This window comes from Sorex araneus, chromosome 4 (assembly GCF_027595985.1).
Source record: "Sorex araneus isolate mSorAra2 chromosome 4, mSorAra2.pri, whole genome shotgun sequence".
Taxonomy (NCBI): domain Eukaryota; kingdom Metazoa; phylum Chordata; class Mammalia; order Eulipotyphla; family Soricidae; genus Sorex; species Sorex araneus.
Window position 1 is genome coordinate 7,694,128 of NC_073305.1, and position 25,708 is coordinate 7,719,835.

A 25,708-nucleotide genomic window follows, 5' to 3' on the forward strand; every position below is an offset into this window, starting at 1 on the left:
TCCCTGGCGGTGTGCGCGGAGCCCCAAAATAACGCTTGGCGGTGGCAGATACTCTCCGTAGACGTTGCTGCACCGCACAGACAATGTTAGTGAAGATTTTGGCATCTGTTGTCTTAAGGGACACTAGTAGTTTTATTTGTGATATCTGTGTCCCATTCTAACATCAACCGAATACTGGCTCCACAAAATGTGTTGAAATATGTTTCCTATTTATATTTTTTGGGTAAAGTTTATGATGAAAGATTAATAAATTATTAAAATATCTAGTGGAATATATTAGCAAGACCCTCAAGACTTTTCCTTGCGAAAAGTACTTTTATTGACAATTGAGCTTATTTTCTTAACTCTATTAAGGTTTCTTTTCTCTTCCTTTTGTCATTTTCAGGGCTGAGGTCTTCTAGAATGTTCCCGGAACATCGAGCTTATCTTGTTTATTGGCACACAAGCGTTCATGTTATTTCCACATAGTTTTTCCTATCTGTAAGATTGATTATTCTCATTCCTAATAATAGTGGCGTGAGTCTTCTCTCTCTGTTATTTTTGGTCAGTCGAGAGATTTGTCCACTTTGTTATCTTTTCAAAGAATCAACATTCTGGTTTTCTGTCCGTTGTTGATATTCCCTTCCTTCTTTCTGTTTGTTCTGCATTTAGTGTGCTGTTTCACTTGGGTTTTAGAGAGGGAATTAAGGTGATTTACTTCAAAGTATTATTCTTTTGTCATTTATGGCTCTAAATTTCCAAGCTCTGTGCTCATCCATCTTGTACGTTTCCTAAGTTGTATTTTTTCTTGTCACTCATCTCAAAATATTTGGCAGTTTATAAAATTCATTTTTTTTTTTTTGCTTTTTGGGTCACACCCAGCAATGCACAGGGGTCACTCCTGGCTCATGCACTCAGGAATTACTCCTGGTGGTGCTCGGGGGACCATATGGGATGCTGGGATTCGAACCCGGGTCGGCCTCGTGCAAGGCAAACGCCCTACCCTCTGCTATCACTCCAGCCTCCTCATTTCATTTTTAAGCTCTGTGATTTACAATACTGTTACTGCTCAGGTTTTGTGGGTGCAGCATTCCAGCCCCCCTCCCCGCACTGCGTCTCAGCTTCCGCTCCCCGTCCTACCCACCACCACCCCCCAAGCTCAGTTCCTTAGCGCAGAGTCGGTTGCCTTTGGGCGTTTGTCATTTCCTACTAGTCTCGTTCTAGCCTCTGGCGCTCTCTGGCCGACGCCACTCAGCCTGGTCTCCGCAGTTGCGTCCACCTGGCAGCAACCAGCATGATTTTGTTCTTCCTCATGGCCAGTTGAGGGTTCCAGGCATCTGTGTACCAGTTTCCTGGTCCATGGTCTGCATAGTATGACCCACTGTTTTGAGGATTGTGTCGTTTGATGCACAGATACTGTGAGTTTCCCAATTTCCTCCCTCACTTCATCAGCGTTTCCTTGTCTGGCCCGGTGCAGCCTGGCTGTCCCTGGTGTATTGGAAGGATGTGTCCCCGCGCTCAGTGGGTTGGGTGAGTGTCCAGTCACACCTGCCCAGGTTTGCTGGTCATGGCGTGTTCGGGCCTTCTTTCTCCTGCCGATGTCCTGTCCAGGTGTTCTGTCCATTCCAGAAGTGCATCGCTGACCTTCCAGTTATTGTTGTTTGTGTGTTTTTCCTTTTGTTCCCATCGCTTTTTTTTTTTGCTTTATGTATTTGGGGGCCTGTTTTTTTAATAGACACAAATATTATTCTCATTACTATATTCTTTTGATATATGGACCCTTTTATCATGATATCGTGTTTCAGATAACAATTTTTGTCTTTGAGTCTATTGTGTATGACATTAATAAAGTCTTTCCAACTCCCTCTCTTGGTTCCTGCTTGCGTGCAGTCAGTCTTTCTTCCTCCCTCCTGAGCAGCTTTATTGGACTCTCATCGATATACTGAACTCTCGCTGATATATAAGCTCTCCGTGTAAGGCACAGCATGGGGGTGTCGCTATGCACTCAGAGAAGTGGTCACCTGACCACACTCATGTGCTTCCCCCTTGCCTCTGTCTAGTCCAGTGTGCGTGTGAAGTTTCCCATGAATTCTCCGAGAAATCTCAAGTCTGCCTTGCTTTTGAATGTTCCCTCCCTCACCTTGCTGGGAGCTGGAGCTCAGAACTTACCCATTTCATACCGTCCAAGTGTGGGTGTGCAACGCTTGCATTTGGTGGCTGAGAACCGCCTCCCTAAGCCTGCTAGCGGCCACGAGTGAAGGAAGGAATGGGCCACAGGCTAGTTGGTAGTCAGGGGCTGTTTATTCTCATCTCACAGCGTGATTATATGGAAATGGTGAAGGGTGGGGGTACACAATGGTGGCATTGAACATTATCATAATAATAACAGATGTAACGCCACTCCTTCAGGGGAAGTTCTTCTAGGAGATGAACTCAAGGACAAAATCTCATCTGGGGGTTCAACACTCCAGATTACTAGGAGATCCGCTAATAAGGGCAGGATTCCATCCTGGGTGCATTGCTTTCTCCTCTCCATTTAAACAATCACAGCGAATTTACTTCTTAATAACATTTCTAGCCATTTTGTAGGAACACAGTAAGAGATATAGTAAGCCTAAAGGTGGCTCCTCCTGGGGACATCTCGCTATATACCCCAGATCACGGTCCTCAGGCCAGGTTAGTCTCTCCTAACCCCATCAGAGTCCTTATTCAGTTACTTCTTTTTGGGTCATGAGTTGTCCCTTGACCGTGCTCTTAGCTTATTATACTTCTTATGGCGCTTAGCTTGTCCTTTTTCGATGCCAGGATAGCTTACAGCTTGCCCTTGGTCCATCCATGTCCCTTGCCGGGACCCTCCTGTTGAGGATATTGGATATGCCAAAAACAGTAACAATAAGTCAATGAGAGACATTACTGGTGCCCGCTCGAACAAATCAATGAGCAACGGGATGACAGTGACAGGAAGTAAGGGCAACTGAAGCTTAAATCAAGTAAATATGAACAATGCCCACGAGTACATATTATCCGGAGTTATTTAACTCATGACAAAAGCATAGCATAAATTGTCTTCTTGTGTCTGTACGAAAGGTCATTGCTAAACCATGCAAAGGACATAAAGGAAAGAGAAAAGCAATATAGGATGACCAGTGCCTGATGGAATTGGGTGTGCCTCTGGAGCACTGTGGTGGGAGTAACTGAGTACACCTAAGCTCCCTGCGGGAGGAGCAGGGGAAACCCAATGTTCTCCAACAGTGGACTGTCTTTTTCTGCTCTTGCACTTCCAACCTACTTTGGTTTTTGTGCTGATGGATCTTTCTTCTTTTTACACACACGACTGCCTGCCAGTTGGAGTGTCACTCATTTCCGGTACGTCTAATGTGGACGGGAAGGGAAGATGGACATCTGCCGTTTTTGTCATTTGTGCTCATTGTCTTCTGTTCTTTCTCTTTGTTCCTCTACTACTATACTCTTTTTTGTCAAATAGGCATTTTCTAGTGGACCATTGTAATGCCCTTGTATCTTCTTTTTACAATATAGTTTTGGGCTCATTTCTCATCAGCTACCCCGGGAATTACAATTAAAATATTAATTTATAATAATGTGGATTAGTTTAAGATCAATTTATCAATAATATACAGAAACCTTGCTCCTCTCTGCTCATTTTCCTCCTCTTCCTCTTGCTATTTGTCACACAAATGACATCTGTAGATTATCTAATAATACAGGTTTATAATTCTTTTTTGCATTGGGCTGGAGCACATGGGTAGGGCATTTGCCTTGCACGTGGCCGATCCGGGTTCGATTCCTCCGTCCCTCTCGGAGAGCCCGGCAAGCTACTGAAAGTATCCTGTCCGCACGGCAGAGCCTGGCAAGCTACCCGTGGCATATTCGATATGCCAAAAACAGTAACAAGTCTCACAATGGAGACGTTACTGGTGCCTGCTCAAGCAAATCGATGAACAACAGGACGACAGTGCTACAGTGCTTTGCATTTATATTTTGAATCATCACTATATTACTGTCATCCCGTTGCTCATCGATTTGCTCGAGCGGGCACCAGTAACATCTCTATTGTGAAACTTGTTACTGTTTTTGGCATATTGAATACCCCACAGGTAGCTTGCCAGGCTCTGCCCTGCAGGTGGGATACTCTCGGTAGCTTGCCGGGCTCTCCGAGAGGGGTGGAAGAATCGAACCTGGGTCGGCTACGTGCAAGGCAAACGCCCTGTGCTATCGCTCCAGCCCATTTTGAATCATGGAAGGAAAAAATGATGAAATACGTTCATCCTGTCTTTTATGGGTTCTTTTTTTTCTTTTTTGGAGGGGGCATTTGGGCCACACCTGGCAGGGTTTTCAGAGGTGGCTCCTTGCTCTGTGCTCAGCGGTCTCTCCTGGTGATGCTCAGGGGAGTCATGATGGTGCGGATTAACCCTGGCCGCCTCGGCACAGAACACTCAGTTCAGCACTCTCCCTTCTTCCCTCTCTCCCTCCCTCCCTCCCTCTCTCCCTCTCCCTCTCCCTCTCTCCTGCGCTCTCTCTCTCTCTCTCTCTCTCTCTCTCTCTCTCTTCTGGCCCTATATTTTATGTTTTATTTTGGTGAGGGCTGTGCATCCCCAGCAATGTCTCTGCATGGGGGGTCACTCCTGGGGTGCTCCGGGAACCACATGGGCTGCCGGGGACCGGACCTCGGTCACCTGCATGCTCAGCAACCCCCTGCCCACTGCTCTGTTGCTCCAGTCCCTGAGCTTCAGCCTTCCAGTTGTTTCTGTCTGTGCCCTTCACGTCTTCTGTGGGTTTGACCGAGTATCTCGAACCCTGTAATACTCCGCAGAGCGCAGGTTTCCTGGTTATGGAGTCTCTTAGTTTCGGTTTCTCTGGGAATCGTGCTGATTTCTTCTTAGTTTTTCTAAAGTCAGTTTTGCTGGATATGAAATGCTTACTTGACAGGGTGCTGTTCCCGCCCTCCCTGCCCTCCGCCCGACACTGGCACTTTTGAATATTCCATTCTGCCGCTTTGGGCCCTGCAGTTTCTGATGACACTTTGGGCCCCGCAGTTTCTGATGACAGTTGACTCTGATCGTCCCCTTTGCGGTATAGGCTTTTCCTTGCACTTGGAGGATTCCCAGTTTGTCATTTGGCAGTGTGATGTGTCCAGAGGCGTGTTTCTATGGTTCGGGTCGAATTGAGGCAACCTTCTTGGGTGTGCCGCGAATGCTCCCACCAGATGTCGGAAGCCCCTGCCCCTCCTTTATCGGAGATCTTCTCTGCCCTTTCCTCCGTGGGAGGTGGCTCTGCCCCGCGCCTCACCGCTGCTTCCCTTCCTGTCCCAGGCTGCGGGCCCCCACTGGCCTGTCTTCAAGCTCACTGCTGCTTTTGTGCAGCCTGCCCCCATCAGATGCCAAACATCTCTAGCGAGTTTTTCCAGCACCACCGTTCCTCTTCTCGTTTTAAAGCATTCCCATCCCTTTATTGGCGTTTCGTATTTTGGGGGAGGCATTATTCTCATTCTTTCAGTCCTGTCGATGTGGTTTCTTCTAGCCCTTTGAACCCACTTAAAATAGCAGTTGTAAGCCTTCTTTAATAACTCCCTGAGGGTCAGTTTCTACTGGCTGCTGTTTATTTTTTTATTTTTCTGTGTGTGGGACGTACTTTCCAATTACTTTACATGGAGTAATCTTCTGTTGAAAACTGAGCATTTTAAATCATTGTAATGTGGCAATTCTGGAAATTAAATCCTCGGTCCCTCGTATTGATTGACGCTCCTCGCCGCTGCCACTTGCATGTACTTGGAGACTTTTCCGTGTGTCTGTTGAGCTTGTGTTCTTTGTCCTGTGGGACCATGAAGTTTCTGTTTGGTGGACTTCGTGGGTCGGCCAAGGCTTCCTTAAATGCCTGGACCCAGAAGCCCAGGCCTTGGCTGAGGGCCGTCGCCACATGCTGGACGGAACTGGGGAGCTCAGCAGTTAAGAGCTATGCCGCCCGCCGGGAGTGATTCCTGCGTGCAGAGCCAGGAGGAACCCCTGTGCATCGCCGGGTGTACCCCAAAAAGAAAAAAACAGAAAAGAACTGTGCCTTGCCTTTCCTCCCCCAGAGATCCGCAGGTCAGCTAGAGGTAAGAGCTTACCTCCCCTTACTCCGAGGTCCCCGAGAAGAGTGTGCGGGCCCTCGAAAGCCTGCTGAGTGTCCCCCAGTTTTTCCCTTTACACTTTTGGTTGCTTCTGCTGTTGTCTCCCAGCTCAGGAGATCAAAATGTCAAGCCCTTGCTTTGTCGCGTCTGAACAAGTATCAGAAAGTCCTGGGGAAGAGGCGTCCCCGGTGGGGAACTGCAGCCAGGGCCACAGATACAGCGTGTGTGCGCGCGTGTGTGTGCACATGTGTGTGCGTATGTGTGCATGTGTGTGCGCGTGTGTGTGCATGTGTGTGCGCGTGTGTGCGCGTGTGTGTGTGCATGTGTGTGCGCGTGTGTGTGTTGGAGTCGGGGGCTCACAGGACAGGTGGTTACTGAAGTTTTGACGGAGCTGCACCCCAGCTCTCCGTCCCCCCAGATTGGGCGCTGTCGGTGCTGAGGGTCACCGCTCAGGTGGGTGCCGGAAGGGGCGGGGAACTGGGCTGGCTCAGCTGCCACAAAGCCTGTTGTTTTCACTGAACATCGCTTGTTCTCGAACAAATGCCCCCTGGAGTCTGTCCGTCTGTCCGCATTCTCATCCCGGGGCCAGCTCTGCTAGCTGGACTCGTGTCGCCCTCTCTCCTCTTGCCCTGCACTTTCCGTACTGGCCTCTCCGGTCACCACAGTATGTTTCTGGTGGCTTGATGTGTTTATTTGGTGGGGGAGATGATTTCGGTTTGGCTTTTGGTTCTGGGGTCAACCCCGGCTGTGCTCAGGGCCGACTCCGGCTCTGTACTCATGGATCACTCCCGGCGGGCTCAGGGGTGCCGGGGATCAAAGCTGGGTCTGCCAGCCTACAAGGCCAGCTCCCTACCTTAAGTAGGTGCTTAAGTGGGTGCTCCCTACCCACTGTGCTCCCTCCAGCCCCCGCTTACCTTTCTATAGTGATAATCTCTGGTGAACCCCTCTTGGCCAGGACTGGAGGCAGGAGCCCTTTGTTCTGGTGGCAGTACTGAGTCGGGCACGCCCCCCCTTCAGAGAGGGCACGTGCTCCAGCCCACGCCCCTCCCATCTGCCCCAGCGACACCCATGGGAAGCTGGGACATTGGTCCGGTCACCCCGTGCCCCACTCGGTGTGTCCTACCGTAGGAAGTCTAGCGGAAGCCCTGTAGCGCGGGGACTTTTACCCCACAGCTCAGGGGCCCAGTGTCAAGGCTCTCTGACATCATGACCGGAAAGCTCCAGCCTCTGAGCCCGTCTTGCACCGGTTACCCGAGAGTACCGTGTCCCGCACAGCGACTTCAGAAAAGGCTTGTTTGTTCCCTGTGCCGACACCCTAGTCCTTCTCCCAGCGAGGCCTGTGGGGTTTGACACGCTGTTCCGTACCTTGGCCGCGGCTCTGCCCTGCTTCTCTGAACGCGCGGCCTCGCCCGTCCTGCCCCGTGGGTGGGCTCAGCTCCCCGGGAGGCAGCCTCCTGCCCCGCTCTGCTCGCCAGCGTGCCCAGGCGCCCAGGCCTGGCTCTTGAGCCTGTCTCGGAGCTGGGAGGTGCCATCGGCTCCCGGCGACAGGACGGCAGGGAGGCAGCCCAGTGCCCACAGCCCCGTCAGCACCCAGGCCCACGGGCCTGGGCTTCATCGGAAGACTTCCTGTAGGAGGCGGAAATGGACTGGGGCTTGGGTGGAGGAAGCAGGATAGCTCAGGGGTCCCTGTTAGGGTTAGAGGGAGGCTTTTCGGGGTGCCAGTCCGTGGGGGGAGGGGGCTGGGGGCAGGGAGGGTATCGTAAACGCTGCCTCTCTGGGGCTCCTTTTCTCCTTCTCTGATCGGCTCCAGTACGGAAACTGCTCAGAGTGTTCCTTGGCCTTCCCGGCAGGGTGTCAGCCCCCTGTGTGGAGTGGGGGCTCCTCCCACAGTTCTGGGGCGCAGGGTTGGCCCCCAGCACGCCGCAGCAGGGAGGGGAACGGCCCCTTCTGTGGATGCTCCCGGGGTGAGGCCCGGCAGTCCCGTTGGCTTCCTGCATCACCCGCTCAGACACTGGACGTTTACCCTCAGTGTTCAGCAGTAGAGACACACGTGATGGACACGGAGCTGGTAGGGCCGGGCGGGTAGGGCGCTGCCTTGCACGCCGCCGACAGGGTTCAGTCCCGGGCACGGCATGTTCCCAGAGTGTGTAAGGACCTCAGGTGTGTAAGGAATGGTTCCTGAGCACAGAGCCAGGAGTAATCCCTGAGCACCGTATAAAAAAAAAAAGCAAACATGACACACGTGTCTTTTCAAATCATTGAGAGTGACCGCATGGTTTCTAAACCACGGGAACTTTTTTGGTTGTTTTTCTCTTGTTGGAACTTTTGTTTGGGGGCCACACCTGGTGATGCTCAGGGGCGTCTCCTGGCTCTGTGTTCAGGAATTACTCCTGGCTACTCTTGGCAGTGCTCAGGGGATCACATGAGATGCGGGACTCGAACCCAAGTCAGCCGTGTGCAAGGCCCGCGCCCTCCCTGCTGTGCCCTGGCCCCGGCCGCGGAGCCTTTGAAATCAGCGCTTCACCACGTGGTTCTTCTTTTGTGGACCGAAACATCAGCTGCGTTTTGTTAGGTCGGGTCCGCGGTTCCCGGTCCCAGAGTCTCACGGGAGAGCTGCAAAACCCGAACCCCTTCTGCTTCCCGTGAGAGGAAGACCGTGGCGTGGACAGGCCACCCCCAGTGGGAGGTCACTGAGGCACTTAGGAAGGCTGCAGGGGGCCCGAGAGAGGAGACAGGCCCGGGGCTCCCCCGAAGCCACCCCCAACACCCCGCCCGCTCCCTGAGCACAGAGCCAGGAGGAAGCCCTGAGCACCGCCGGGTGAGCACCGCCGGGTGAGCACCGCCGGGTGTAGCCCAAGAGCCAAAGCCAGGCCAAGGCTCGAGTGTGGCGCTGATCTGGTCCAGCGCCAGCAGTTCCGGCAAGAGAAGTTGCAGTCCCCTTCCGGCCAAGGGCGAGGGGAGGGGCCGGCTCCTTTCCTAGCTGGGAAAGGTTCTGGATCTTTCTACCGTCTCTGCAGGGCGTGGGGGCGTGCCGCGCCTGGCAGGTGTAGCTCCGGTGGGGGCTGCAGGGCCCTGGGTCACGTGACGGCACCTCCCCCCCCCCCGCCCTTTCTGTGGGGAAGGAGAGTAATTTAAAACACGTTTTCCCCTTTAAGCAGGTTAAGCTGTTTGTAGGGCGGAAAAAATCCTGGTAGCTTTTATAAGCTGCTTGTCCTCCTCGCAGCCCGGATTAACTTCCAGCACATAAAGAGACTCTGGGAAGCGCCGCCTGGCGGAACGTGCCCCCAGAGGGTCCCTTTGCCACGCTCGCCCCGAGTCGGGCCCCTTAACAACAGCTCACCGTAACCCCCGAGTCCTGCGGCCCGGCCGAGAGGCCCTGTCCTCCGCAGTGAGGTGGTCCCCACAGCTGTCAGGGGACACGGGCTTGAGGTCAGGGTGGGCGGGAAGGCGCCAGAGGGGTCCCCTGGAGTTATGTCCGTTGTACTCTGCAGAGTTGGCCGGACCTGGCATGCAGGGGTGCTGGGCTGGGGGGCTCCCTGACAGGAGCCAGAGTCTGCTCCCCCCTTCACCCCGCCAGGCTGCTCTGTCCCCCATGGGACTCCAGGTCCCTCCTTCCTCGCCTGCCCTTAGACTTCAGGGCCTCCCACCCGCCCTGCACGCTCCTCAGCCCCTCCCAGCCCCAGCCTGCCAGCCCCCAGGCCCAGGAGCTCCTGAACCCCTCCCCCCGCCCCCCCTCTCCCCGTGTCCCTGCCCTGAGCAGAGCTGGGGCCGCTACGGGCTGCTGGGCTTCTGGCCCTCCCTTCTCACCACCCTCCGGGGCCGTCCCTGCCCCCCTGACCTCTGACCCCAGACCCCGTGCCTTTGTGGTCCTCGACCCTCCAGCTCAGCACTCTGGCCTTGCCCCCCTGAGCCCCTCACTTCCCGGGCCCAAGGGCGGGGCCCCTCAGAGGATGTGCTTTTGTCTGAAGGAGTAACACAGAGCACAATCTGGAAAATTCCAGAAGAAGAAAGGCGCATGCGGGAGGCATGCTTGGTGCCAGGGGGTGGCAGGTGTGTGTGTTGGGGTGGTCAGGGGGCGCCTTCTTCAAAGAGAACTGTTGTGTGAACCAGCTCGTCCTGCTGACCTTCCGCCTGCCTCCTTCTTTCTTACCTTTCTTTTCAAAGCACATCCGGGGCAGAGGGCCCCTGCAGGGACCAGGCACTGGCCTTACAGGGGGTTCACTCGGGCACCCACGGGGTCCCCAGGCACCGCCAGGAGTCAGCCCTGAGCCCCGCTGAGTGTAGCCCAACACCATTCCAGCAGCGTAATTCAGACGTCTTCAGTCTAGCGCGTGCCCTTGGGGGTCAGCTCTGGAGATGCCGCTTCCCTTTGTTGGGGTGGGGGCCCGGCCTCCAGACTCCCTGGGAAGTTCGGCCGGGTGGTGCGGGCTGGACCGCCCAGTCCTAGAAGCTGGTGATGTAGTGACCCTCGGGATCAGCGATCTGGACCCCTAGGGCTGCACGGGCTGAGTTCCGGGGCCAGGTGCTGCAGGACCTGTGTTCTGGCCCCTGCACCACCAGCCCGCCCCGCCTCACTCCTGCACCAGACCCAGGTTATGCGCTGCTGCCCAGGCACGAGATTCAGTTAAGAGACGAGATGGGCCCTGGGCAGCGGCGTCCAGTCACCTGCCGTGCCCACGAGACCTCCCTGTCTCTCCTTGTCTCTCCCTGTCTCTCCCTCACTCTCCCTCTCTCTCCATATCACTCCCTCTCTCTCCCTTTCCTCTTCTCTCCCTCTCTCCCCCTCTCTCTTTCCCTTTCTCTCCCTCTCTCCCCCTCCATGCTCCTCTCTCCCTTTCTCTCTCTCCATCTCCCTTTCTTTCCCTCTCTCTCCCTTTCTCTTTCCCCCATCCCCTCCTCTCACTTCCTCTCTCCCCCACCACTCTCTCCTCCCTTCTCCCCCCTCTGTCCCTCTCTCCCCCTCTGTCTCCTCTCTCTCTCTTTCTCTCCATCTCTCTGTCTCTGTCTCTCTCATTGCTGGGTGGAAGGGTTGTTGCATTTTCATTTCTTTCTTAGGGGTGGGGGAGCGGGAGGTGATGCAGGGATTGAATCCGGGCGCCGAGAGGGGCCCCTTTCCCCCGCAGCCTCCGCCCCGCATCCCCGGTGTGGAAGGAGGAAGCGGCTGAACTCGAGCTCCCTGTGCGCTGCTCCTGCCGCGGCGACAGCTCCCCGCCAGTTTCCGGGTGCGGTGAGGAGCCGCAGCCTCGTTCTCTTCACCTGCTAGACTCGGACCCGTCCCCTTTGGGTCACCAGCTCCCAGGTGGAAAAGTGTCCCAGCAGCACCCAGGACCCCCTCATGCAGCTGCCCGTGAATAACCCCCCGACTTCTGACACCAAACTCTCTCTTCTGCTGCTGCTCCCAGCTCCGTGCCAGCACGGTGTCCTGGTCACCCGTGGTGGCCAGGCCGCACGTGTGTGGCGGGATCCCTAGCGTGCCCTGCGCTCGGCGGGCTTGCAGGGCTGCGGAGCCCCCTGTGGCCTCCAGTGGATATGCTCCTGCACCCTTGGGGGCTCAGTTCCTTCTCCCCTTTGGCAGGGGTTCGCTGGGAGTTAGGACCTTACTCAGCATTCAAAACCGGAACCCCCTTGGAAAGGATCTTTCCTCACCTTATTTACATGTTGTGTTTTCGGAGTTGCTCACGACGCTTTGTCACAGGCATTCAGTATCCCAGCCCCTCCCCACCCCCACGGCCACCGTCCCTTTGCCCCCAGAGCCCCCATTTTGCCAACCACCCCTCGAGCCTGCCCCCCTAGCAGGCCCCAAATAAGTGATTTTCGATATTGCTTGTTACCACTAACTGGCTAATGGAAGAATCAAAAAAAGTACTTAGTGAAAGAAAAACTGTGAAAATTCTCCTATCACCTTGGGAACATTCAGTCCTCGTCTGAGGCTTACTCAGCTGTGTTGCTCACTGAGCCTCCTGTGCTCCTGTTTTTGTTCATGAGCTTAGTTGGCGTCTGCGTTTCACTCTCCCCCGACCTGGTGTGTTCCTGCTGGGACATCGGCCCCATGGGGCTCAGAGAGGTCCGTGTGGCCACCGGTGTGGCCACATGCTCCAGAAAATCCCGAATATTTAACTGAGTGGTGAGCCGCCATGGCGGCAGGGTGCACCCCTTCCTAAGAAAGTCCCCCCTGTCTTGCAGGTTCTTGATCAGTATGAGCGAGACGGATTCAATTTCTTAGCCAAGGTGTTCAACTCTTCACATTCCTTCCTAGAAGACTTGACCGGCCTCACGCTGCTGCATCAGGAGACTCAGGCCGCAGAGGTAAGGACCGGGCGTGCCTCGTGCTGGGGCACCGGTGTCTGCACCGGGCGGGGCCTCAGCTTCGAGGGACAAGACGGAGGAAGCAGTTTATTGGACTGCACCCCTTAGATCCAACACCAGCCGGTCACTCTGCTCGTTACGGAGAACCTCTGCAGTTAGGGGTGAGGTGGGCCGGGGGTTGGGGTGCTTACCGCGTTAATGAAGCAGGCGGGGGTTGGTGCCCTCGGTGAGGACCACCACCCCCGCCTCTGGCTGTGGGAGAGTGGACGGTGCTGTCCGGAGAGCAGGAAGCACATAGGTGAAGTTGCTGACCGCTGGCCCCAGCCTTTGGAGTGCCCGGGCCGGGCTTTGACTATAAGGTGGGCTTCATCCTCTTGGCTCCTGGCCGTGCTGTGGCTTCCCTGGCCGCCACCTCACGGTGGCACGAGTCGCTTGTTGGCCTGTAACTTTGGTGTGTCTGAACCACCCAGCCCACGGCGAACGTGTTTGTGCGAAAAGTGGGGTTAAAAGACAGAGATGCCTGGACGGGTGGTTTCCGCAGTGCCCCCCGGGCTCAGCAGAGTGTGCTGGTGGCCGGGCCTGCTGGGTGCGACACAGGGCATTTGACCACAGGGATGGCTCCGCCTGCTAGTTGGCCGTCAGTGCCGAGTCCTTCTGCTCGTCACTGCTCTTCCCCACCCCTGTCCCCGTGTGCCCACGGCCCGGCTCAGTGCCGGGGCCTCTGGTGGCAAGAGGCTGCTCTTGGGGAGGCGAACACAGGGTCGAGATCTGCCCGGGTTTCCGTGGTCACATCCCGGGAGACTCGGAGGAAGGCGCAAGTCCCGTAGGTCGATCTCGCGGTTCAGATGCCCGTCGCACACGGCCCTGCACGAGGGCACGGGCCGCCTTCTCAGAGCCCGTTCCTGCCAATGTGCTCACGCCGCCTTGGCACGGGCTGGATCCCCGGCCCGCCCGGCAGCGGTCTCGGCACCATGCTTGCGGCCGCCAGGGTTTGTGCGTGTCTGAGGCCCGGGTGCTGGGCAGCGCCAAGCCGTCCCGCCTCAGGACCCTCTCCCGGCGTGATGCGTGCAGAGTATCCGGGGAACAGTGAAAGGAGGTGTCGCCTGCATGGGGTGAACGTGGCCGAGCTGACAAAGGGGATTTCACGCACCCCCGGGAGGGGAGAGCGCGCTCCGAGAGGGACAGGCTGCGAGCTGAGCGGACGCCGCTGGGCGTTCCCTGGAGTCCTCTGGGCATTCGGGAAATGCCGCCTCGCTCTCGGGGCCCGAGCAAGACCTGGGGACGTGACGCATCTCTGAGGGGCCCCAGCCACGGTTCCGGGCTGTGTGAGTTGACCGTGGCCCCTGTCTTATCTGTGGAGCAGTGCCGTGCCCTGGAGGGGGACGTGGCTTTGGGGTGTCCCGGCCTCGGAGGAAGCGACGTTGAGTCCGTAACTCAACCCTCTGAAGCGGGCCACAGAGGGGAGGGCGTTTGCCTTGCTCGTGGCCAGCCCGGGCTCGATCCCCGCCATCCCACGTGAAGCCCCAAGCACCGCCAGGAGTAATTCCTGAGTCAGAGCCAGGGGAAGCCCCAGAGTCTCTCCGGGTGTGACCCCAAAACTAAAAGAAAATAAAAAACAGTGCGAGGGGACGGGGACGCTTCCTTCATGAAGTCTGGCGGGCTGGGCCGTGGAGTTGGAGGGACCTGTGACCAGGGTCAGTCTGAGAGAGACGAGCGGGTCGGGGGGGAGGGGCAGCAGGGGACACGGTCCCGTTCCCAGGCCTCAGCTCCCTTTTTGAAGTTTCCCCCCATTAGCTGGGGTTTCCGGTTTGGGAATCAGCCGATTTTAGTGCCAGACTTTCGGCTCACGATGGCTTTGGGAGCCGGCTCTGATTTTTTTGCAGGTGTGTTTTGCTTGGCCTGCCCTGTGTGTGAAACTCTGGCAACAGCCAAGATCGCAAAATTATGAGTTTTCCACCAAATCTGAATGTTCTCATTTCTTCATACTTATGAAAAAAAAATCAAACCCAGCAACCCCAGGCCTGTGTGTCTGAATCACGAGGGTTGCTGTACCCAGAAGCCCACTCACTCGATAGTCAGACAAGGCGTGGGTGCAAGATGGGCTTCCGCGCAGGAAGGACCCCTCCTTCTACACCCGCCCCCTCCCCCCTCCCCGGATCAAGTGTTCTTCACGGTGTCTGGACAACAGAGTTTGATGGGGGGTCGCCATTGAAACGCTGCATCTCCCTGACCACACACACGGGGCCCGGAGTCTGCAGCAGCTCTCGGGAAGGCATCGTTGTTCTTCCAACGCTCCACGGAGGGCTGGGTCCCGAGATCCTGCTTGCTGAGAAGGCTCATTGCAACAGCCATCACTGCCCTGGCTACGTTATTTTTCAAGGAGACATTTTAATGTACAAGTTTGATTCCTAGTGCATGCATGGATATTCCATAAGAAAAACACACATTTTTTTTTCTCTCTCTCTCTCTCTCAGATAGAAAGGCCCAGCTCTCTCTTTTTTTTTTTTCTTTTAGCAGCATAATAAAATATTTTGTTTTGGTATTTTCCCCCTGAGTTCTTGTTTAGGGCTGGCTGGCTTCATCCAGTAATATTGAAGTTATAAAAGATTCAACCGGAACTGGAGAGACGGTTCAGAGGGCTGGAGTACTTGCTTTGCACGCAGGAGGCCTGGGTTTGACGCCTGCATTCAATCCCCAGAGCACCAGTTGGAGTGACCCCTGAGCACTAAGCTGGGAGTAGCCCCTGAGCACTGCCAGGTATGAGTCACCACCCTGAAAAATAAAATTAGTCGGCCAGATCACTTAGTAGCACTGCAACACTATCGTCCCTGCCACTCCTTTCTGCCCGTGAGGGATGCCTCAGCCTCCCGAGGAATGGCTGCCTTGCTTCCCCTCCACCCCTGGCCCGTGGGAACCGGGTCTCGCCAGAAGCTCAGCCCTTCACCTGCAGGCGTGTGCTAGGAGCGGCCGTGACCCTGCGGGCCGAGCCCCGCGCCCTGCGGCACCAGTGCCAGTGAGAATCAGCGTCAAGGACACGCATCGAGGCCTGAAGCCGCCAAAGAACACACCCCTCAGGTTCCCCCGCTACATTGCTGAGCGCGTTGAGGAAACGCTCCGTCGCAGGCAGACGGGCAGACGGCACGCGTGGCCCATCCCCTCATCCCCGCTGGGACCAGCCTCGCGGGGCAGTTTTCTCCCCAGGCGTCATCTCACTGGTACAAATCTAATCCCATGTGATGGATTTTCTAGCTCCCTCCACCTGCAAAGAGAAGGCGGATTCTTAAGAGTCCGTGCAACAAAAACACTCCGTAGTGGGCTGGAGCGATAGCACAGCGGTTGGGCATTCGCCTTTCACGCGGCCGACCCGAGTTCGATTCCTCCGCCCCTCTCGGAGAGCCCGGCAAGCTACGGAGAGTATCGAGCCCGCGAGGCAGAGCCTGGCAAGCTACCCGTGCGTATTGGATATGCCAAAGACAGTAACAATAAGTCTCTCAATGAGAGACGTTACTGGTGCCCGCTCGAACAAATGGATGAGCAGCGGGATGACAGGGATAGGGACAGTGTGCCCTGCAGGTTGTAGAGGCCCTAGGCGAAAACCCTCTCTCCTAACTGCCTGAACTGTTTCACCTTCTTTCCTGTTTTGCTTGGTCTTTGGGGGCCACACCTGGCAGTGCTCAGGGGTTGCTCCTGGCTCTGCACTCAGGAATCGCACTTGGCCGTGCTCCGGGCCCCATACGGGATGCCGGGGATGGAGCCCAGCTTGGCACGATACCAGGACTAGACGTCGCCTCCGAGTTCTCTCCCCGCCCGGGTCAGAGTGGCGGGAGGGAGGGAGGGATTCCCGCTGCTCTGCTCGTCCGCCCAGCACGGCCGTCCGTCGTCCTGCGGACTCGGGGACTCATGCTCGCTGTGGAAAAGAGAGGTCCGAGCCAGCCGTCACATGGCCCGTGGACTCACATCTGGGCCGCCGGAGAGCAGGGCCGCGCTGCCGGCTGACTCGGCGCTGGGACGCAGACTCTGATTCATCGCCTCCAGCATCCAGGGCTCTCGGGGCAAACACGCCGTTTCTCACCAGGCGGGAGCGTCATCTGCAAGGCATCACGATCACGTGGGGTGACCTCCCGGGCATGCCCGCTTGCTCTTCAGCAAAGTCAATAACACAATTAACAAGTGTTTCTGCCGGGCCTCTGGCACTTGACGCTGAGGTTTTGGCCTCTGCAGCCCGCAGCTGCTATTGATTTGGTGCCGGCGGAATATTTTTGTTTTGTTTTGTTTCTTATTTATGTACAGCTTCATCAAGGGCCCCCGATGACAAATACGCCCAAGGAGGCCAGCGGGAGCGGTGGGAACCCGCGTGTCAGCACTCAGGCGGGTTTCCAGTGACAAAACTCACCCGGGGACAGACCCAGCCGCGTGGAAAGGCGGCCCTCGGCCCGGGCTCCCGCCCGCCCGTCTGACCTGCACTGGACAGCTGGCATGGTGTTGGCCCGGGGTCTTCCTTCCCAGCCGACCCCTGAGGGCCCCGGCCGGGTCTCTCTGGTGACGGGGAGAGACTGCGGGAGCGAGCAGGAAGCCGTCGCCTTTCAGCATGGAAACGCAAGTGCAGCCTGGAGCGTTCTGGACTCGCTTTCCCAAGGTGCCCTGGGCCGCTGGACGGGCGCTGTGGCACACGCTGGTGCTCGGGAAGGACCCAGGGAGAGGAGAGCAGAGCTGGCACTTCGCCGCCTTCGGAAGGGAGGTGTGGGGGGGTGCGTCCTCTGGGGGCTGCATGGGAGAGGGACGGGGGCCCGGCCAGACATCACGCAGGCTCAGATCCCAAAGAGGAAGGAAGGGACCGTGGGAACAGCGACTTCTGGAACTTTAGTTCTGGTTCTGCTGTTCCCGGGCGCTCGGTGGTTGGTCGAAAGGCAGGTGGGGGGCCGGGGTCGGAGCATAAGGATGACCCGTAGGGTGTTTGCCTTGTGCACGGCCCACCCGGGCTCAACCCCCGGCATCCCATAGGGTCCCCTGGGAACTGCCAGGGGTGATTCCCGAGCGCAGAGCCAGGAGTAACCCCTGAGCATCGCTGGGTGTGGCTCAAAAGCAAAGACAAAGGCAGGGCCTGAGCCGTGTGTCGTGCTGTGAGTTCTGTGATTTTTAACTTTTTATTCACATACGCTCAGTATGACCAAGAAATGAAAAGGTTGGTCAGTGTGGGAGGGCCAGAGAGGTCGTGCAGGCAGTCCAGCAGTCATGGTCACTTGCCCTAAGTCAGCAAGGATCAGCAGACTCAAGTTTAATCCCTGGCTCTGAGTATGATCTCCTGAGCACACATATGAGCCCTGAGCACTATGTGTGAGTCCTGAGCACTGTGTATGAGCCCTGAGCACTATGTATGGTCCCTGAGCACTGTGTAAGAGTTCTGAGCACTGTGTATGGTCCCTGAGCACTGTGTGTGAGTCCTGAGCACTTTGTATGAGCCTTGAGCACTGTGTATGAACCCTGAGCACTGTGTAGAGCTCTGAGCACTGTGTATGAGTCCTGAGCACTGCGTCTGAGCCCTGAGCATCGCATATGGTCCCTGACAGCCGTGAGGTATGCCACTGCCCCCACTTCCCCAAAGTCAATTTTTATGGCAAAATGTTTGAAATTGTGTCCAGGTGATTTGTCCATACCTTTTATTTATTTGGCCACATCCAGCTGTGCTCTGGGCTTACACCCGGCTCTGCACTCAGGATCTGCCCCGTCAGGGCTCGGGGCCACGTGGGACCCCAGGGATTGAATCTGGGTCGGCCATGTGGAAAACAGGCGTCCACCCTACCATACGCGCTCTCCAGCACCATCCTTTCCATAATTTTTTTTTCTTTTTGGGACAACCCCCCCCCCCCGCGGGGGCGGGACTCTCTCCCATCTGGCTGCACTCGGTTCTCAAGACACTGCTCAGGGGGCTGGAGTGATAGTCCGAGGGGAGGGCGTTTGCCCGGCACACAGCCATCCCGGGTTCGATCCCCGGCATCCCATAGGGTCCCCCAGCACCTCCAGGAGTGATTCGTGGGGGAGAGCCAGGAGTCAGCCCTGAGCACCGCCGGGTGTGACCCAAAAAGAAAAAAAAAAAAGATGCTGCTTCCTGCTCCCCCTCCCCCTCGTGCCTTCTTGCACTGTGATTAACAGGCGATTTCAGGGCGGGGTGCACTGTGGATGGGCTCCGCCAGCCCAGTGCTCTCTGGACAGAGAGAGAGAAAGGACGTCACTCTCAGTGCCAGCTGGGACCGCAGGGGGGTGGCTGGAAGGCACCTCGAGCCTGGCCGTCGGGCCCACGTCGGAGAGACCCAGATCCTCGGCCATGCGGATTTTCTGTGACCTCCCTCGGTGCCGGGAGACCCTACTCTCCTTCCCCAGACTCACAGAGAACCTGATAAAGAAACCAGCTAACCCTTCCGCCTCCATTCAGCAGTTAGCATTCTTCCATCACTGGCTTATTACCTCTTCTGCATGTGCTCTCTCTCTCTCTCTCTCCCTCTCTCTCTCTATCTCTCTCTCACCCTCTCTCTTTCACCCTCTCTCTCCTCTCTCCCTCTCTCTTTCCCTGTCCCTGTCTACCTCTCTCTCCCTCTCTCCCTCTCCTTTCTCTCCTTCTCCCTCCCTCTCTCCCTCTCTCTCCCTTTCCTTCTCCCTCTCCCTCTCTCTTTCTCTCTCTCTCTCTCTCTCTCTCTCTCTCTCTCTCTCTCTCTCTCTCTCTCTCTCTCACACACACACACACACACACACAGACGCCCCATCCCTACACGGACATCCTTCTCTGCACGGTCCTCACAGCAGGGCACGGTGACTGCCCCAGATCATCAGTGCAGCTGGGCGGGTGCCCCGTGGGCCGGCTGCCCTGCTCCGGACAGGCCCTCCAGGTGCCCTTCTGTCTGGCCGCCTCGGGCATCGAGAAGCCAAACAGGAATGAACTGTTTCTGACATGTGTGTTCCCTCAAGCCCCTGACACCCCCCCCCCCAGTGGCGTTTCCAGCAGACCCAGCTATCTCTGCGGGGGTCTAATGTGTCTGGGTGGGGTGGGGCACTCGGGGGCAGTGACCGGGGAACAGGAAGAGCAGGGCGGGGGCGGGGGGCTTCCTGACTGCCGCAGAGAGGGGCCCCGGGCGCTCCCGGGTCTCCCTGTGACCTTCTCCCCGGGACTTATTTTCACAGCTGACCCGCCCGCTCGCAGGCACGGCCGCGGCTGCGTGTTGAGTTTGGGGGGTTTCCATGTTTTGATTCTGGGAAGCTGAATTGATTCTTGGTTCTGAAATCTTCGCTTCGCTCCATCTTGCCTCTTTCCCAAGCCCGTCGTGGGGGAGCTGAGCCGAGGGCTTGGGCCCTGCAGGGACACTCGAGTGGGGACGTCCAGTGTGTCTAGATGTGTCTTTCCTGATCCTGGCATCCGGCAGTTGGCGTGCCCTCACTGGCCCTTGGTGTGTGTGTGGGGGGCGGGGGGGGCAGAGGTTAGCTTTCCGGAGAGTGCCCGGTGCCGGCCTGGACACCGCCCGTGGTCAGGGAGGCCTGCAGCTCCGTGCCCGAGCACCGGCCTTGCCCGCTGGCGCTCTCAGGTCAGACTCCCAGCACGAACTAGAGGGGGGTGTGCTCCAGTTTTCTTTCTTCTCTCTCTCTCTTTTTTTTTTGCTTTTTGGGTCACACCCAGCGATGCTCAGGGGTTACTCCTGGCTCGTGCACTCAGAAATCACTCCTGGCAGTGCTCAGGGGACTCTGTGGGATGCTGGGAATCGAACTTGGGTCGGCTGCATGCAAGGCAAATGCCCTCCCCGCTGTGCTATCGCTCCAGCCCAATCGTGGTTGGAAAAGAGCCCCTTCTAAATGGGAGAATGTTTGTATCGTCTTATGCAAAGTAAAGCTTTAAGTTTTTCACGACAGATTCGGGTAACTGCTAGGGACTGTGCTGCTTGGTTTTAAACCTCAGTCTTGGGTCACTTGACCGGCATCTTTCCCAGGAGAGGCCAGCCCTGTTCCGCTCCGTATTTTATTCCAAGGAGTGAAACTTGGCTCTGGGGAAGAGTCTGGCAGCTCTTTGTTTTTATAAAAGATATGTGCATCTGACACGTATGTTATTCTTTGCCTGGGCTCAGCATTGGACTTGAAAGCACCAATCCCGGACCAGCTCCTCGGAGCCGCCGGCTTGAGGGGCTCGTACCCAGACACTGGCCGGTTTACTTAGGGTCCCTCCTTCCCCTGAAGTAATGATCAGCCCTGACCTCTTCAGCCTTTGGCAGCACAGATCTGGAAATGGAATGTTCTGGAAGGGGCAGGGGGCTTGGGCTCTGATGAGGAGCCTTTGCCCCTGGCCTGCCACAGGCTGCTTCACTTCCTCTCCCTGTGCATCCGCCATCCAGTGGGGCTGGGGGTCCCCGTGGGGCAGGGGGTCTCCTCAAGTGTTGCTCGAGAGTCCAGAAACCTTTAGACTCCAAAGAGAAGTGTTAGTTCTTTTTTTTTTTTCCTCTTTAGGTCACACCCAACAATGCACAGGAGTTACTCCTGGCCTTGCACTCAGGAATTACTCCTGGAGGTGCTTGGGGGACCCTATGGGATGTTGGGGATCGAACCCGAGTCAGCCGCGTGCAACGCAAAGGCTCTACCCGCTGTGCTATCACTCCAGCCCTGACAAGCGTTAGTTCTTATGAGCGAATGTGAATGAACCAGCTGGAAGGCTGCTCATGGCTTCTGAGTTTTATTTTCAAAACCAGACATTTGTCGGGGGGCTTCCTAAAGCAGGACTCAGGAGTCGGGGGCCACTCTGGGAAACCCTTGAGTAACCCAGGGATGCGTCATTGCTGGCAGAGCAATGACCCCGTGGTGTTGGTGGGGCGGGGGGCATGCACTGACCAGGGCTTTGTCTGGGGTCAGGCGCCTGGGCAGCGCGCACCCCAGCCCCCCGGGTCTTGCAGCTTCTGCTCCCCGTGCCCACGGGGCCTGGCTCCTCCCCATCACCGTGCGCTTGCTCCTGGCAGGGCCTGGCGCCCTTGCGGTCTGCTCTCTAGCCAGAGCGCGGCGGGAGGGCCGGGGGTCTCCTAGGAAACCCGAGGGTTTCTCCAGGACGGCCGCTCCACTGCCTTTTCCCGTTATCTTCTGTCCTTGGGGAAACATCCGTTTAAAACTAACTATTGTACAATCAGATGGAAATTAGTTTGATTTCGTCGGGTACGAGTGGGCCGGGGAGCGGGAACCAGGGCCGTGGCCAAGAGTCCCTCGCCCCGCAAGGCCGCCGTTGTTCTTTGGGGGAAGGCGCGTTCCTCCGTGGAGAGAGCAGGCTCTCGGCCCGGGCCAGGCGTCAGGAAGCGCACACCTGCATTATCCACTCGGGCCCACAGTCTCCCCACCAGGCGTCCCGGCCTCGGGGGTCCCTCGGAGCCTGGCATGTCTGTGACTCCCCCCGCCAGAGTCCCAGCGCTGTCAGACGTGGGCTTCCTGCCCCGTGTCTGACCAGCCCTTCTGGGCCTCTAACCCGTGTCTCTCTGACTCCCAATGCGGCTGGGCAGCTCCTGTTTCTTGAGTGCCACAGGGTTGCTGCTCCCCGATGGTTGCTTCCTCTCCTACTCTGACGCTTCCCGCAGGCCCCTCCCACCCATGGGACACCCCCCTGCAGCCCCAGGTGCTCCCCTGGGAGAGAGGTGAGCTCCCTTCCCGCCTGGCTTGTTGGAGTCTGTTCCGACGCTTCTGTGTGACGCCTGGCCCCGTGGCCATCCCCCAGACTGGGGCTCCTGGCCCCATGCTCCCAACTCCCCCTCGCCTCTGCCGTCTCCCTGAGCCCAGGGACGTGAAAAGATGCCTGGTTGCATTTTGCTTTGTTTGGGGTCCCACCTGGCAGTGCTCAGGGCTGACTCCTGGCTCTGCACTTGGAAAATACTCCTGGGGGTGCTCCAGGGACCATATGGAATCCCGGGGATCGAACCCAGGTTGGCTGCATGCAAGGCAAACGCCCTCCCTGCTGTATTATTGCTCCAAACACCCCCTTTTTGAAAAATTTATTTTTGGGCCTCCTGGCAAAGCTCCAAGTCTGCTCAGATCAGGACTGGGCCTCCTCCACCCAGATCCCCCATTTTCCAGTAGTTTGGCAGCCACACCCACAAACTGACTCCCCCCACCCCCATGCCGTGTAATCCCATCAACGGCCAAAATCCAGAGACTCCTGGAATCGGACAGCCACATTCGCAGCCTCACAACCTCTTATAGTGTGGTTCTCCCTCTCAGAGAACCTGGTAAGGTACCGAGAGCATCCTGTCCACACGGCAGAGCCTGGCAAGCTCCCTGTGGCGTATTCGATATGCCAAATACAGTAACAATGATGGGTCTCATTCCCCTGACCCTGAAAGAGCCTCCAATGCGGCACTGCTGGAAAGAATGAGTAAAGAGAGGCTGCTAAAACCTCGGGGCTAGGATGAATGGAGATGTTACTAGTGCCTACTCAAGCAAATAGATGACCAACGGGATGACAGCGATACAGTGAAACCTGGCAGTGCTCAGGGCTCGCTCCCGGCCCCGTGCTGAGGGGTCTCTCCCGGCAGGGCCCCTGGGAACTGAGCCTTCGGGCACACGCCAGCCATGTGCTCTGCCTGCTGTGTTATTCTCTGCCCCAGCTTCTCCTCCTTCCCAGCTGCACCTCTGGGGTGTGGCGGGGTGGGGGTGCTGGGGAGCGGGGCAGGGCCGGGGGTGCGCTGGCCACCAGCAGTGCCACCGCGTGGCCCGCGCCGCCGTCTCTCTGGCGGAGCCCGCTCTGTAATTAGGAACGTAAACAACACAGGCCGTGCGCAAATGAAGGGTTGTGGGGCGTTACGGGCCCCTGCGGGCGGTTTGACAGTGGAGAGGGCGGGGAGGCTGGTGGGGTGAACAAATCGTTCCCAGCTGCAGATCTCGGTCGGCTCCACACCGTCGCCCCCGCCTGGAGGTGCTTTGGGGGCCCCTGGAGGCACCTGGGCCCGGGGCCACGGGAGCGGAGCCCCCGGTGCGCCCCAGAGCCCCGCCCTGCCAGCTTGGAACAGGGTCCTTGAGCCGCACCCCAGCCCCAACAACCCTAAAGGCAGGGGGAAGGCTTGTCTCCTGCGGGCAGGGGGGGCAGTCCCAGAAGGGGGGCTGGGCTTTCCAGTAATCCCATCAACGGCTTCATTGTTTGGGGGGACCCCTGCGGTGCTCGGGGTTCCCCGCTGTGGTGCTCGGATCCCGTGGTGCCAGGTTCAAAGCAGCATCAGCCATGAGCAAGCCAGACGCTCCAGCCGGGGGTCCTTACCACCCCCTCGCACTCAGAAGTTTGGCACGTGGGTCCTCAAAAACACTCTACGTTGGGGTGGGGGAGAGAGTACAGCGGGCCGGGTGCTGGCCTCGCACACTCGACCTGGGCTCCGTCCCCAGCACCCAGCACCCAGCACCCATCTGGTCCCCTGAGCCCGCCAGGAGTGATTTCTGAGTCTGGATCCAGGGTAACTCCTGAGCACCATCAGGTGTGACCCCCAAACACAAACCGACACTCTACTTTGGATGCAATCAGGATGCATATTTTGAAACTTTTTAATCGAGTCACTGTGAGATAGACCCGCACAAAGCTGTCCACGGTTGGGTTTCAGCCGTGAGTGTTCCAGCACCCACCCCTCCACCAGGGCACGTTTCCCAGCACCCGACTCCCCTGATTCCCTCCCGTCGCCCCCCACACCCCACTTCCTGCCTGCCTCTGGCAGGCGTTTCTCTTCTCTGTCTCTCTCTCTGTCTCTGTCTCTCTGTCTCTGTCTCTGTCTCTGTCTCTGTCTCTCTCTCTCTCTCTCTCTCTCTCTCTCTCTCTCTCTCTCTCTCTTTCTCTCTCTCTCTCCTTTTGGGCATTGTGGTTTGCAGTGTTGACACTGAAAGGTTATCAAGAATATCCCTTTCCCTACTTTTACCCTCAGCTCTTGTCCGGCGTGATCCTTCCCAGCTGTTATTGTCTCCTGGTCCTTCTCTGTCTTACCTTCCCTCCGCCCCTCACACACTTGCGGTTAGTTCCAGCCATTGGCCAGTCCAAGATGTATTCTTTAAAATAATTTTTCATTTTGTTTTATTGAATAATTTGGTTTGGGGGCCCACTCCCAGCGGTGCTCAGGGCTTCCCTCTGGCTCTCTGCCCCGATGTCACTCTCCTGGCGGTGCTCCGGGGACCATAGAGGGTACCAGGGATCAGACTGAGGCCAGCTTTGTGCAACCCAGATGTGAAATGAGACCCACCTCCTCGACAGAGACATGGCTCCAAGTTGAGATAATAGTTTCCGGGACCGGCACTGACCCGAAGCCCGGGGCTGGGGGCTACTGACTCAGCCGCCGTGAGGCTGGGCTGGACCGCAGCGGGCAGAGCTCCACCTCGCCCAGAGTTCCGGCCCCTCCGCCTCACGATGGGGACTGTCCTCCTCGGTCAGCTCAGCAAGCTGCTGCCCACGGTCGCTCCTTAGGCCTCTGATCTCCTGGGTCCTTGTCCAACCTGTCCCCCCACGTTATCTCTGAGCGGGGGGCTGGCTTATAGCCCCCGTTAATTCGCAGGTAGCTGTTAGCCCATAATTCCAGAGCTAGTGAGCTCACGTGACTTGGCACGTCCCCCCCTCCTCTGGCCTCGTTCTCAGCCCCTCCGGGCCACGCCCCCCAGGTCCCTCCTCCTTGGTGCTCCTGGTGAGGACAGTTGCCTGCACATGCTCAGGACTCTGCCGATAGCCGGGCTCCCACGGGGCCGGTGCAGAAACTGGGTGTCGAGTCTGGCCCTCCCCACTCGTCACGTAGACGGAAGCTCTTGTGACTGTCCCGTGGAGCTGCGGCCACTCAAGTACTTGAGGGCCCTATTTCCCACCGGTGGCACCGGGCTCATTTCTGGCTACGGCGTTGGTGAGTTCTCACCCTGCGTGTCCCCTCCCCCGAGCTTAGTGTGGTCTCTGCCCTCTCAGGCTGTCTGGGCCACCCTTGCCACCCCCCATGGCCACTTGCACTGCAGCTGGGAATTGCCCAGTGCCACTGTCCTCTGGTCTCTTCAGACAAACGCCGCGTGGCTTCTCGCTCCAGCACGAGCCCCTTCCCCGGCCCTGCATCCTGAGGGCGACCTCGGGGCCGCTCCCTGTGGGAAATCCCAGAGGGCTTCTTGGAAACGAAGAAAATAGATCCCCGCGGTCTCCAGGGAAAGTAGAAGCAGATGGGGTGCCCGTGCTTCAGAACATCCCCGAAGCTGAGTACCAAAGATGGCATCTTCGCGGGAGGGTTTGGCCTGGGAACGGGGCTCGGGGTCGGGAACGTGGTGCCAGGGATGGGATCCCGGTCCCCCGAG

At 57.4% G+C, this 25,708-nt stretch overlaps 1 protein-coding gene across 2 annotated transcripts in view; it reads left to right on the plus strand.

Annotated features, from left to right (window-relative positions):
- ATG7 (autophagy related 7) overlaps positions 1–25,708 on the plus strand; it is a 164,992-nt gene that overhangs the window by 88,448 nt on the left and 50,836 nt on the right. For both annotated transcript variants that reach the window (XM_055136278.1, XM_055136279.1), the window contains exon 18: positions 12,290–12,412. In XM_055136278.1, the coding sequence (XP_054992253.1) occupies positions 12,290–12,412 (123 nt within the window). The remainder of the gene's footprint in view (positions 1–12,289; positions 12,413–25,708) is intronic.